The sequence below is a fragment of the Silene latifolia genome, chromosome 10 (assembly GCF_048544455.1).
Source record: "Silene latifolia isolate original U9 population chromosome 10, ASM4854445v1, whole genome shotgun sequence".
Taxonomy (NCBI): Eukaryota; Viridiplantae; Streptophyta; class Magnoliopsida; order Caryophyllales; family Caryophyllaceae; genus Silene; species Silene latifolia.
Window position 1 is genome coordinate 88,506,341 of NC_133535.1, and position 13,880 is coordinate 88,520,220.

Sequence of the window (13,880 nt, forward strand, 5' to 3'; positions counted from 1 at the left end):
AGTCGATGTATTTGTAACGGAAAGATACAAAAACCAAATATATAGAGTTGGTCAAACAATGAACTTGTCAATTGCATTATATTAGTGATTTAGAGACATTTGGGTTAGGGATGTCCACCCGATCCTAAAAGACGGATGAAAACCCGACTTAAATGATGGATGAAACGGATGATGGACGGGTTGGATGAGATTTCAAAAGGACGGATGGATGATGGATGATGGATGATGGATGAGGTTTCATCCGACCCGAACCCGATCCATTGACATCCCTAATTTGGGTATACCTAAGGAAAAGCAGTTGGTCTTACTTCAGACGGCCATTTTGATTTGAAACAATAAGGTGAGATTTTGTAACCATTTTACAGTCAAATGTGACTACCACTGTCTGTACCATTGTGGTTCCATTTAATAATAAAATGGTCATATATGTAAAGTGAGCGTCTGAAACAGGAATTTGCGAAGGAAAAGATGATGGAATCGGGGAAAAGTATAGAAGGTATCCCAATTTTTCATCCACCACAACCTTCCACAATCACATCCAACTGCACGCCCACCGCACCTCATTCAACTGTCAACGCCGATGATATGCCACCTGATGAGGACACTTGCTCGACCACCCCTTCACTACTGTACAAACACCCCTTCGTCGTTCGTACAAGTTTTCGATGGGGGTAGAGTTTTGAATGGGTGAGTCAGACAGCTTGTACCTACACCAACTACAAATACCGACCACGATTTAGGCGTTGTTTGGTAAACGGCATATTGGCCAATTTTTAGCATATTCAAAGGTTTTAGCATGTTTGACCAATCAATATGCTAATTTTAGTGTTTGGTAAACAGCATATTGAAACAACATATTTGAGGTCAATATGTTGTTTTATAATATGCTGCTTACCCCAGCATATTGGTTAGCATATTTTAAAATAAGAATTTTTTCTCCATTTTACAAAGAAAATTAACAATCTACTAATCGTAATCTGCTAATTACCAAACATTCAAATTAGTTCTGGTCAAACCTTCTGATAAAATCTGATTATACTGAAATTAATCTGTTGTTTACTAAACAGGGCCTTAGAGTGTTTGCTATTAGGTTAATCATGTGGTTTGAGAAAATAATTTGTATCCCTAATATAAAAAACGCCTACATTATGCCAATTGTTTATTTATTCTTTGACTCACATAAAGCGGTAAATCGTATAAAATAAAATTTGTCTGCGCAATGAAAATTCTTTCAACAAATCAAACAATACAACCCTATTGACGCAATGGTTCGACAAATACATGTTTTAATTTTTCTCCAATTATTACTGTAATACTACGATTTTATAAGTCTCTGGGTACTCTATCGAGTAGGCCTTACTCTGTCGAGTAAGGGTGAGTTGCAGTTTAAAATAGTTTCTGACCTGTAGGGTACTCGATCGAGTAGCCTTGGTACTCGATCGAGTAGGCGACACTCGATCGAGTACGTCAGTTACTCGATCGAGTAAGTGTGTTTTACGGGGTTGTTTTGTCGGGTTTTGCTAATAACGCGAGTTTAATATAAAAGGTTTCCGTCAGTTTCTTTAATCACTTTTATCCTTTCTAAACCTTTCAAAAGAAAAAGGAGTTACGTAGTTCTCTCTCGTTGCGTTGTTGGCAAATCCCCAAGGCTAGGAGTGTCGGATCATCTCGTTCTTTGCATCATAGTGTTCCTTGCGTCAAGGGTAAGATCTACATACCAATTTTATAGTATTTCGTTAAGTTTCGTTAAACCCTAATTTTGGGATTGGGGGTTTTCTATGTTTATGTTTATGTGGTAGTGATTGTATGATTATGTGTATAGGAGAAGGGTTCGTGGAGGAAAGGTTTTGAGACAGCTGCTAGATCGTCTGATGTTTGTGTTGCATTCCAGGTAGGGTTTCCCTACTCAGTATTAGTCCCATAATGCATTGTTGGTGTTGTGTAATTGTTGATTATTATCGTATTGGTTTTATGACGGTTGTTGATTGATTGTTGTTGATGGTTGTGATTGTTTGTCACTGGTTCTCGAGATGCGTTCTCGGCTGAGTGGAGTCACTTGCGGGAGTGGCTTCACGCCCTAATTTCGTCCTCAGTGGAACCCGCCACGGGAGGGGATGTGCACATTAATGGGATAGGGTTATCGCTCGGTATGATGAGCGGGGATTTGGTGGGTACGGCTGCGGTCCCCCACTGGCAGGGCTGGTCCAGTGGACAGTCGGTGACGGAGATTGATTGGTGTGGGTGATTGTGTGTGACTGTTTGAGCTGTGTTGTTTACTGTACTGTTGGTTATATAAATTGTGTGATTAGTACTGATCTCGTTTAATGTTTTAAAAGCCGTGGTGATCCATTCGGGGGTGGTGAGCAGTTATTGAGCATGTATGATATGACGCGTATGGGATAGCTGGGATGAGTCATCACGTGGCAGTTAGAAGTCTTCCGCTGTGTCAGACGGTGTTTTGTAGCTTTGATAGTTTTAGCAGTAGACCGTCTGAGAACCTTGTATTTCAGTTTATCAGTTTTGGTTTTGATCATGTAATCACTTAAACTATGTTTACTTTTAAAGTACGTTTCTTTATTGTCTTATGAATATCATTGCCTCGGGTAACCGAGATGATAGCACTTCCATGCCTTAAGTGGTCCTAGTAAGGCACTTGGAGTATGGGGGTGTTACAAAATGGTATCAGAGCGACGATCCTGAAACCTGTAACCAATGAATCCAATGAACAAAGGGAGTCAATTAAAATGAACCCGAGGTAGAAGTTGTAGGAGCTAATGCAAAGACTTGAGAGACGTCCTAAAGTCGCGAACTCGCCCTACAATTTTGAACTGGTCACCATGGGATATGAGTCGGGATCGCTATGTGTTTATCTTATGAATTGTGTATCTATATAGTGATGTGTGACATGAATCAGTGGGTGTACGTATGTGGATAATGGGGAATGTGTAGAAAAGATGGTGATGATGTGATTTCGTATGTTGTTGATTGAAAGCATGTTGCATGATAGTTGGTTTACAATGTTGGTTGGAATTGTTAGAAAAGTGTATGAGAATGATGAGTAATGTGGTGGAAAAGGAAGTAGTTCATATGTGATATGATTATATATAATTTTGTTTGTGTAATTTTATATAATGATTTCTTATACATGTCTACTATTGTTCATATGTATATGTTGTATGAAGAATGTGGTGGAAATGGATGAATTGATTGGAAAAGATGGAGTGACAATTGCACGAGAATATGAATTTTGTGATTATGAATATGTTTAGGTGACGAAGTGTATTTGTAATATTGTTGTATTAGTAACATGGAAATAGGATTTGTAATGTATGAGTATGTTTTGTTTACGAAAAGTGATAGAATAAAAGCATGTGGGTAGGTCATGATTGGCAAGTTAAATAAATTATTTGCATGATGAATGTTGTTGCTTTGCTTTCGAAAATTGTAACATGTGATTGGGACTACTGGTTTTATGAGTATTGGGTTGTTTTTGTTTATCATGTTGTCGTTTAAGTTGTTTGGAGGTAAAATTAATTAGTTATGTTTTTCGATTATAAAGAGGTTGTCTTTAAACTGTTATAACTTGATATTTAGAAATTATTTTAACGTGATTCCACTTGGAGGTGATAGCTTGTTCTTTTACGATTCTAACGATAGGTCACACGCCCAAAACGACCAAGAAATGAGTGAGTTATGGCTGTTTTACGAAAACTGGACAGTGCTGAGAAATGCGTAGGTACTCGATCGAGTAGCCTTGGTACTCGATCGAGTAGGCGGCACTCAATCGAGTACGTTAGTTACTCGATCGAGTAGCCCTGGTGATTTGTTTTACGTGCTTCTGATCTTCACCTACTCGATCGAGTAAGTCCCTTACTCGATCGAGTGGCCTGTACTCGATCTAGTGACCCCTGTTTTGGGTCATATGCCTATCTTTTGTCTTCGTTGCATATTATGTTTAATTCAAAGGTGTTACTTTGCTTCTTTATGCATTGTTTTACATGTATGTTGGTCTTGACGCGTAAGTTACCCAATCTTGTGGTGTAGTGAGTGACACCTGTGGTGAGTATGAATTCGGTGGGAGGACATGAGTTATATGTGGTTGCGATAGATAGTGGAAAAAGAAAAGGAAGATCGTTATGGCTAATTGAGACATAGAACATGTTTTCTGAGATGAGATGAGATGAGTGATATGATTGTGTATTGAGTAACGTAAAAGTAAGTGAATATGGGCAAGGGATGATGTGAGTCTAAGGAACGTGAGAATGAAAGGATTGAGAGTAAGGATGTGGATAGTAGCAACTTGAGATGTGTAAAGAATTATGGAGGGAGATGGTTAGGAGTCGTGTGGGTTAAGAATATACATAGTGAAAGTTCGTTTTAAAGGGGTTGAGAAGAGTGGTATATAGTGAATTTTGTGGAGACATGTCGCGAGGTGGATTTGTAGACAGTGAGTGAGTTTGGGAGATTTGGTATATTAAGAGGTGAAACTATTGTGGGATTTCCTTGGACAATTAGCGGTATGAAAGGAATTTTGATTTCTAGAGTTGTAAAAAGGGAGATGCAATTGTTGAACATTAAACGTTGATTTTATGGATAGATTAGTGGCAAGTGTGAGTGATAGCATTATAAGGGAAGATCCATGCTAAGAAAGAGTGAGATGATATCGATATAAAATAATGAGATGTGAGTCTTGGAGCAATGGGAAAGTAACCGGAACACTAAAGATTTAGGTAGAAGTGATAAGGAGTTGAATAGTTAATTGATTTTGTCAAGTGTAAAAGAAAAGAATGAGGGGAGTAAAACTAGGAAAATGTTGACAGGAGTTATGTGACATAAAAGTAAGGAATCGTCGAGATGTATGATACTATCAAGAGTAAGTAAATTAATGGTTATACAGAAGTTTCAGGACAACATGATTAATCATGAGTTTCGAGGAATTAAGGGAGTAAGAAGTTGGTAGAATATCTGCATGATATGAGATTTTGGTGGTGAGTCGGGTGACTATACAATTAAGGATAGTATTGGGAAGAATGTTGAGGTAATGTTGTTGATGGATTTGATGTTCGTTATTTGGGATGTTAACCACAGATAGGAAAGAAATCGTGATGTTTAGAGATGAGTGTAAGAGGTTTGATGCCCGGACAGTGGTAGTGTTATGGTTTGTGACTAGTGGTTAAGGGTGATGGTATATTAGAAAGGTAGCAATTCTAATGAGGTTGATTTTGTAAAGGCCGGATTGATATGTATGGTTGTAAGGAAGTATAAGATGTGGTCAGATGAGGCGGGTGCTAATAGTTGAATAGTAATGGTATGGTTATACTTGGCATGAGGTGATGGTTATGCGAATGGGGGAATATGTTATGAGGGGCATATGAGTTAAGCTCGAGCGACAGGTAACCTTTATCGAGTGGTAACTTACGTGATCGGGGTGACTAGGTGGATGTGATTACGGGTCTATGATATGTATAAATGTTTGTGCGAGGTTCCGACCTCACGGGAAGTGGTATGGTGTGATAGTTATAAAGTCATTATCTCAATGTTCGTGATATATGTTGGACACGGTAATTTAATTGAATGATATTCAAAAAGTAATCATTTGATTGATCTGGCATGACTGGTTATACTTGTATGTATTCGTGATGTATGTTATTCCGTGATAGGGTAAGGGGATGATGTTCATGAGGTTATTATCTGTTTAATTCATATAATATGTTGCTTTGTGATTTAGTAAAGTGGATTTGAGTAAGTTTTTCTTGTCCGAGAAGTTATGTTGAGTCAGTGCTTATGGGATAGTGTAAGTTGTGATGACTATCGATGTGGTTGTGGTGCCTCGGGTGGTGATCCGGACACGGTATTTAGTGTTGTGATGCGGGTATTTTCGCACTGCGGTGTGGCTGTTGGTGGCGGTGTTGCGATGCCGTCACCGGTTGTGGTGGAGTAGGCGGGATGTTTATGATTCGAGTTTCGAAAGTACATACCAGTTACACATAAATTGTTGTTTTGTCTAATGTGGCTTCCTGTGAGTTTCAGTTTGTACAGATAGATAGTTGTTTTGTTTATTGATGTTTCTTAGCAGTTAAGTTTTGGAATGAGGGTAGAGTATGATATGAAAGAGAGTTGTATATGTTTCCGTTGTTGTCATGGTATAGTGACATTCTGTTGATGGGACATAGTTGTGAGAAGTTGTTACAGTAATTTTGATCTTTTTTTAAGATGAGGCATCGGTAGTCATAGTCATGGCAAGTGATTCGTGGAACATGTGTTGTAATGATCTGAAAGCGACAGGTGGTTCATAATCTTTTGTTGAGATAGTGAATGCAGGGTATTGGGATTTGGTGTCATGTTAAGTTATGTATGAGTTTTGTGGTAATGAAAGAAAAGAACTTGAGGAGCTAGTGTGAGTGTACGTAACAAGTGTGGATCGTGAGTTATGCTTTTGACGATGAGAGTTTTATATAGTTTATATAGAGAGGTATGTCGTATTGCGGTAATGTGGAAAAGTTGAAGTTTTGGGTTAAGCTAAAGATTTTGAGGTACAGGTTAGGGGTGTGACGAGTGAATTGAAGTATGAGAATTGTTTAAGTAAGAGAGCCTTGGATATATGCATGGCGAGTGCTTAGAGTATAGGTGGTTATCTATGACATGTGATGGTGATGAGAATAATGAGAAGATATAACTAAGGATATAGTATTAGTGAGTTACGAGGACATAACATTTATCTTAAGAGGAGTAGGATGCGATAAAAGAGATTTTGATAGTTGTGCATATGGTAGTATATTCACAATAGAGTGTTGGTGTAGCATAAAGAATGAAGTTGTATATTTTGTGGTTGATGTTGTTAAAAGGCCATGGCCGTGCTTGTAGTAGTGTGATGTTTAGGAGTGTGAGAATATTTCACTAGTGTTGACAGTTGGATGATGAGGTTATGAGTGTGAGTAAACTTCGAGGACGAAGTTCCTTTTAAGGGTGGTAGAATGTAACATTCCGTTTGATGTCTATGAGTGTCTTGATTTTGGATTTGGTAGTGGATGATATATTATGGAGCTAGCAGCGTTAGAGGATGGTAGTTGGTAGTGTATGGAGTTAGTGTCAGGAGAGTTTATGATGTAGTTGATACGACATCGTGAGCGATGTGGGGAGGTAGGAATAGTTGGTGGAGTTGGTGTTAAGGGTTCATGGTTTCATGTTTTATAAGTTGGGGTTTTGTTTTGAGTTCTTAGTAGCTTTGTTGCGTCTTGACCAAGTTAGTATGTTTGTTTTTATGTATGGGTTGAACTTCGGGGACGAAGTTCTTTTTAAGGAGGGAAGACTGTAATACTACGGTTTTATGAGTCTCTGGGTACTCTATCGAGTAGGCCTTACTCTGTCGAGTAAGGGTGAGTTGCAGTTTAAAATAGTTTCTGACCTGTAGGGTACTCGATCGAGTAGCCTTGGTACTCGATCGAGTAGGCGGCACTCGATCGAGTACGTCAGTTACTCGATCGAGTAAGTGTGTTTTACGGGGTTGTTTTGTCGGGTTTTGCTAATAACGCAAGTTTAATATAAAAGGTTTCCGTCAGTTTCTTTAATCACTTTTATCCTTTCTAAACCTTTCAAAAGAAAAAGGAGTTACGTAGTTCTCTCTCGTTGCGTTGTTGGCAAATCCCCAAGGCTAGGAGTGTCGGATCATCTCGTTCTTTGCATCATAGTGTTCCTTGCGTCAAGGGTAAGATCTACATACCAATTTTATAGTATTTCGTTAAGTTTCGTTAAACCCTAATTTTGGGATTGGGGGTTTTCTATGTTTATGTTTATGTGGTAGTGATTGTATGATTATGTGTATAGGAGAAGGGTTCGTGGAGGAAAGGTTTTGAGACAGCTGCTAGATCGTCTGATGTTTGTGTTGCATTCCAGGTAGGGTTTCCCTACTCAGTATTAGTCCCATAATGCATTGTTGGTGTTGTGTAATTGTTGATTATTATCGTATTGGTTTTATGACGGTTGTTGATTGATTGTTGTTGATGGTTGTGATTGTTTGTCACTGGTTCTCGAGATGCGTTCTCGGCTGAGTGGAGTCACTTGCGGGAGTGGCTTCACGCCCTAGTTTCGCCCTCAGTGGAACCCGCCACGGGAGGGGATGTGCACATTAATGGGACAGGGTTATCGCTCGGTATGATGAGCGGGGATTTGGTGGGTACGGCCGGTCCCCCACATTTGGCGGTCTGGTCCAAAGGGACGATCGGTGACGGAGATTGATTGGTGTGGGTGATTGTGTGTATTTGTTTGAGCCGTGTTGTTTCTTTATCTTTGTTGGTTATATAAATTGTGTGATTAGTACTTGACCCCGTTTAATGTTTTAAAAACTCGTGGTGATCCATTCGGGGTGGTGAGCGATTATTGAGCATGTATGATATGACGCGTATGGGATAGGGGATGAGTCATCACGTGGCGATTAGAAGTCTTCCGCTTGTGTCGACGGTGTTTTGTAGCTTTGATAGTTTTAGCGATGGAGACCGTCCGAGAACCTTGTATTTCGATTTATCGCTTTTGGTTTTGATCATGTAATCACTTAAACTATGTTTACTTTTAAAGTACGTTTCTTTATTGTCTTATGAATATCATTGCCTCGGGTAACCGAGATGGTAGCACTTCCATGCCTTAAGTGGTCCTAGTAAGGCACTTGGAGTATGGGGGTGTTACAATTACAATATTTTCCTTTTATAAGGTAATGAGAGATAATTTCGGTAACTTACTTTGACGCCGTATTTTACTTCTAAGGTAATGAAAGATAATTTCAGTATTTCCCTTTGATAAAGGTAATGAGAGAAAAAGGCACCTCATTAATTTTGGGGGGCGAGAAGTATTTTGTATGATTTGGAGCTGATAATGGAAAATATTGGATGGAAGCGGTTTGGAGTCTACCTTGAATATCTGGACCTCTAATTGGGTGATTGGTATGAAACCTGAGCCAAGAGACTGTTTACTAGATTCGAATTTTCTTCATTTGGGAGAACTAAGAGTTAGTAACCTCTGGCTTTCTAATCATACCTGGAACGTGCCCCTCCCGAATTTTCTGTTTCAAGAGAATTATGTTGCTCGTATTCTGGCAATGCCACGATGCCCGTCAGGGAAAAAGGATGAGGTGTTCTAGCCGTACACAAATGATGGGGAGTATTCTGTTAAGAGTGGTTATGGCATTGTGTTTCAGGAGTTCTTAAAAAAGAAGGCATCTGTTAAAGATAAGACAAGGATAAATGAGCAGGGGAAAGAATTTTGCAAATCACGTCTATGGAACTTGCCAGGACCAAGCATATGGAAGATTCTTCTTTGGAAGATTATTACAAATACTCTCCTTGTGGGTAAGGAATTTGAAAAACGACAGATCGGGGAGAATTTTGAGTGTAGGATGTGCATTGATAGCCAGAATCAAGTTGAATCGATTGAACACGTTTTTAGGGATTGTGGTGTCTCCTCTAGAGCATGGGCAGGATCAGAATTAGGAATTAGGATGGAAGGATCTAAAATGATTACTATTGGAGACTGGATCATTAACTGGATACGGTTCTTAGAAAATCTCCAGGAGGGTGAGCATAGGGTTCTTAGGTTCCTCGCTACGCTTTGGGGTATATGGACCTTTCGAAATAATACAGTCTTTAGAGGGGAATCGATCGCCACACATGTGCTTTTTCAGTCCATTGTCGTGAGTGTCGAGGCCAACTTACGGGGGCTTCAGATGGAGGCTGACAGAAATAAAAAAGTGCCATTCACTATAGAGCTGGGGGGAGGTAGTCCTCTCCCAAGACATTATGGTCACCCGATATACATTGTTGGAAAGTGTAACCAATGTAGGGTAACACGGGTGAAGGTAGATGCGAGTTGGGATAAAAATTACAATGCTGCTGCAGAATGGGTACGATAGCACTGAGGTGATGGTTGTCCAGGAATGCTGGAAAATGCGAGCGGAATCGACTTTACAGGCGGAGGCTCTGGGCATCTTAGAGGTTTTAAGGTGAGCAGAGAACAAGGTTATCCTACATCTTGAAGTGGCGTCTGACTGTCTCCTGATTTCAGGGATATCAGGGCTTGAGAAGGAGAACCATATCATAAAGGGTATCCTACAGGATTTTACGAGTCATTATGTTTACTTCCATTGCTTAGGTTTCTCTTACATTCCTAGGCATTTTAATAATATTGCGCATGACATGGCCCGTCATGCAATGAAATTGTAAACCTTTCTTTACAGTCATCAAAAAAAAAAAAAAATTGTGTTGATCGATTTTATAACTGTCATGAGCACGACAATAATTACTGAATTAATTAACACCTTTTCATTTCACAATTTTAACTTATTAATCCCTTCATAATTTTCTGTTCTTGTCAATTTGACGGTCTGACATGAAATTAAATATTTTAAAATGATCATACAGTAAAGAGACAAATCACTCCGAATGGCATGTTTGTGTTTAAAAGAGAGTTACCACAGTCCACAAGGCTCCCCATGGCGTATTGTTAGTTGTTACAACTCTTATTAAATTGTTTAGGCCAAGTCGAAAACACGCCTCTTCAGATGCATTTCTTTTATAATGTGACCTTACCTTGCTAAATTAGTTTTCCTAAACTCGTTTTGCTAATTATTTTATTTTCGAAAACATTTTGAAAAAAGATTCAGATATTATTTTCAAGAGTAAAAAGATAAATGAAAAAAAAAAATTACGGTACATCATAAGCAAGTACACTATTAGATCAAAGAGGAGCATAGTTCTCCATTCTCCAACATGTTACTTCAAATCCTTATAACCTCGACAACCACCCTCAACCTGGGTTACAAATTAACCCTATATCGGCTATATGCACCTCCACTCCTCTTCCTATCATATCTTCCCATTCCGCCATGTGACTACATCAAACTCCAAGCCCTAACCCTCCACTCCAGCTACCACTTCCTCTGTCTCATCCTCGCCGACTTCATGGTCGTAGTGCCCATACTGGCAGAAGTATTTTATCAACTTCTACAAGTTGGGATCATTCTACATCACCAATAAAAACATCACACTCATAATAACAAGCAATAATCAATACAAATACCTCAAACCCGAAACACCCATTCTTCTTAAAACTAACATCAACCTTCCAGATGAAGTAGATGTACAACCTTAGGCAATACACTATGAATAGAGGTAAGCAAATAATCACTGAGAAAGAAGTATATATTATGACTGCATCAGAACTTTAAGCTTAGGCAATGGCGCTAATTCAAGCTATGGAATCAGCTCAAAAGACTTCAGTACCTACACTCTTGATATTCACAACAAACGATTGTGCAATATACTTTACGCAGCCAGCGTATCTCACATACTCTTAAGAATGTAAGGGATAAAAAACTAAGTCATCCATATTGGGTTTTTTTAATATTTATGATCCCTTTTTAACTATATTTTAAAAAAAGTAATGATATTTCATTTTGTTGGAAAAAAAATAAACAATCTTATAGCATTCAGCAAAAATATGCAGGCAATAAGTTGTACACTCGTACTCCCATTATTCCATATCATTTTGACATAATTCTAAAAAGCTCATAGAAAATTATGGATCATGGCTTACTAACAGATTACAGTACATTCCAGTCATTATTACATCAGCATTCCAAACCCTCTCAAAACTACTAACAGCGATAAAGCAAAGACAACAGAAAATTAAAGGTACTAACGAAAACAAAAATGCAATTTCATTTACAGTCACCAGTATGAAAACTAAATACTTAACCGGCTAAACTCTAGATGTAAGAGGGTAATGAGGAGGACTAGTCGAGCAGTAATTTGAGATAAGATTAACGTAACTCCTTGTAATTTACCGAATAACTTCATTGAAGGTACACTACAGCAACTTCGAAGAAAATTGACTAGTATCAAATGCACTCATATCTCCAACATCCATCAACAAATATGACTTCAAAAAAACGTCTCAAAAAGACCTCAGAGTCCAACAATCTTGTAACACCTAAACACAGCCGCTTTAAGCAATGGTAAGCTTAAATCCACCTCCCAAAAGATAAAAAATTTCAATTTCCTATGAAAATAATTAAACCATAAAGTTTATTTGATAAAATATTAGCAGGAATCATAATTGGAAAAAGAATACCAAATCATCACAATCCCGTATGCATTCCCGTCTACATATTAACATCAATTTATTCTTAAAACATTAATCTAAGATAGGGAAACAGTCAGTTAAAAAAGTCGTTAACTTCAGAGCCAATGAAATTACCTTCAAAGCGCAAGTTATGTCCTAATCATTCAAAGTCTCAACATGAGGAAGAGGGGCTCATAAGCTTCAAATAGCACAAATTTCAAGAATCGGCTAGGAATTTCCAAAGAATCATTTTGATCAACAAACGTCATTGTCTTTTAAAACACTACATCTTTAATGGCAATCACCTTGAAACAAGCAACTATATTTGCCTAAATTATTAAGCATATACTCCTGAATTACCAATTGGTCTTCATTTGACCATAATTCATATGAAAAATGACTACAATAAGGGCTTGTTTTGACAGGATGATTTGGAAGGATAAAAGGGGAAGGGAAAAGGAGTGATTGAAAATCCTTTGTTTTGGTTAAGGAATAAGATAGGAGGGAAATTGAGGGATCCCCCCTTTTCTTATCGAATCGAAACAAGGCCTAGAGTTCCAATTAATTGATCCCAAAAGAAGATTAGTAATGCAGCTCAAAGTGAAGCACAATAGAAGGGCAAACATAATTCCAGCAAAATAATAAAAACAAAGAAATGTCTATACTCAATCTCAACATTCAATCTTCCTCAATAATAATCCTTAAAGACAAAGATTTGTCGATAGCGATAGCGATAGCAACAGTAAAAGAAAGAAGTTGGGTTGGGTTCATCTAAGATAACCAGGGATCTTAATACGAATAAAAAGCATACTCATAAGATAAGCGAAAACAAGAGCAGAAACACCAGCAGCCCCATAAGAAACACGAACACTCTTGGGACGATTCTTATCAACAGCAAGATCCATAAGAACAATTCCGACACCGCCCAGAATAAACATAAAGCCAGAAGAAAGCCCTTCAATGATGTACTGACCGTTGACGCGGCCAGGAAGGAAGACGACCGGGCGGACGGGAGCATTAGGGTGATCTTGAGTGGAGCCGATACCTGGTGGTTCAACGATAACGTCGTAGACAACGCCGGAGATGACGAGGAAGTAAGTGAGTAGAAGGAGTGAGAGGACGGTGGTTGATGATGGTAGAGTTAGTGTTGGGAGTTTCAGACGGAGGCGTGGTGGTCGGAGGATGGTGTATGGAAGGTTGTTTAGGATGTGTAGGATTGGATCCATGGAGTCTAGGGTTTGCTTTGATCTGCTGTCTTCATCGCCTTTCATTCCCATTTTGGGGATCCAAGAAGTGAGAGTGGAGGAAGGACACACACTCAAACAACAAACTACTCTATTGTGCTGACTCGACCCGAAATGTGACTCGAGTTTGCTAGATTCGTATACCACCCAATTTTTGATTGATCCAATGTTAACTTGACCCGAAAAAATTCAACCAATAATTCACCCGATTAAAGATGACTTAAAGTGACCTAAAATGAATCGAAACGACAAATACTAACTCATATTTACTGTTATATACATGAAAACAAACTTTCATTGGTTACAGTCATCATAATAAGGGTGGTCCTGAGATAGTATGCATCATAGAAACCATAATGAAACAACTTTATTAAAACAACCTTAAACAAAAGGTTACAAGTCTTTAAACTCCAAAACCAAACAACCAAAACCAAAAATCATAAAGCTAAACTTCGCTACACTAATCGACACAACAGTGATGATTCCGCCCATCCATGTCCCGCGAGCTATCATAACATCCATCACCTG

At 38.6% G+C, this 13,880-nt stretch overlaps 1 protein-coding gene across 1 annotated transcript; it reads right to left on the minus strand.

Moving 5' to 3' along the window:
- Positions 1 to 12,721: 12,721 nt before the first annotated feature.
- Positions 12,722 to 13,470, minus strand: LOC141605718 (uncharacterized). The gene has a single exon (XM_074424595.1). It carries the CDS (start codon positions 13,383 to 13,385, stop codon positions 12,876 to 12,878), a length of 510 nt encoding a protein of 169 aa, XP_074280696.1. The 5' UTR covers positions 13,386 to 13,470; the 3' UTR covers positions 12,722 to 12,875.
- Positions 13,471 to 13,880: the final 410 nt, after the last annotated feature.

Excerpts from the sequence above, each read along its gene's own strand:
- LOC141605718 (XM_074424595.1), bottom strand. The coding sequence starts at position 13,385 with ATGGGAATGAAAGGCGATGAAGACAGCAGATCAAAGCAAACCCTAGAC.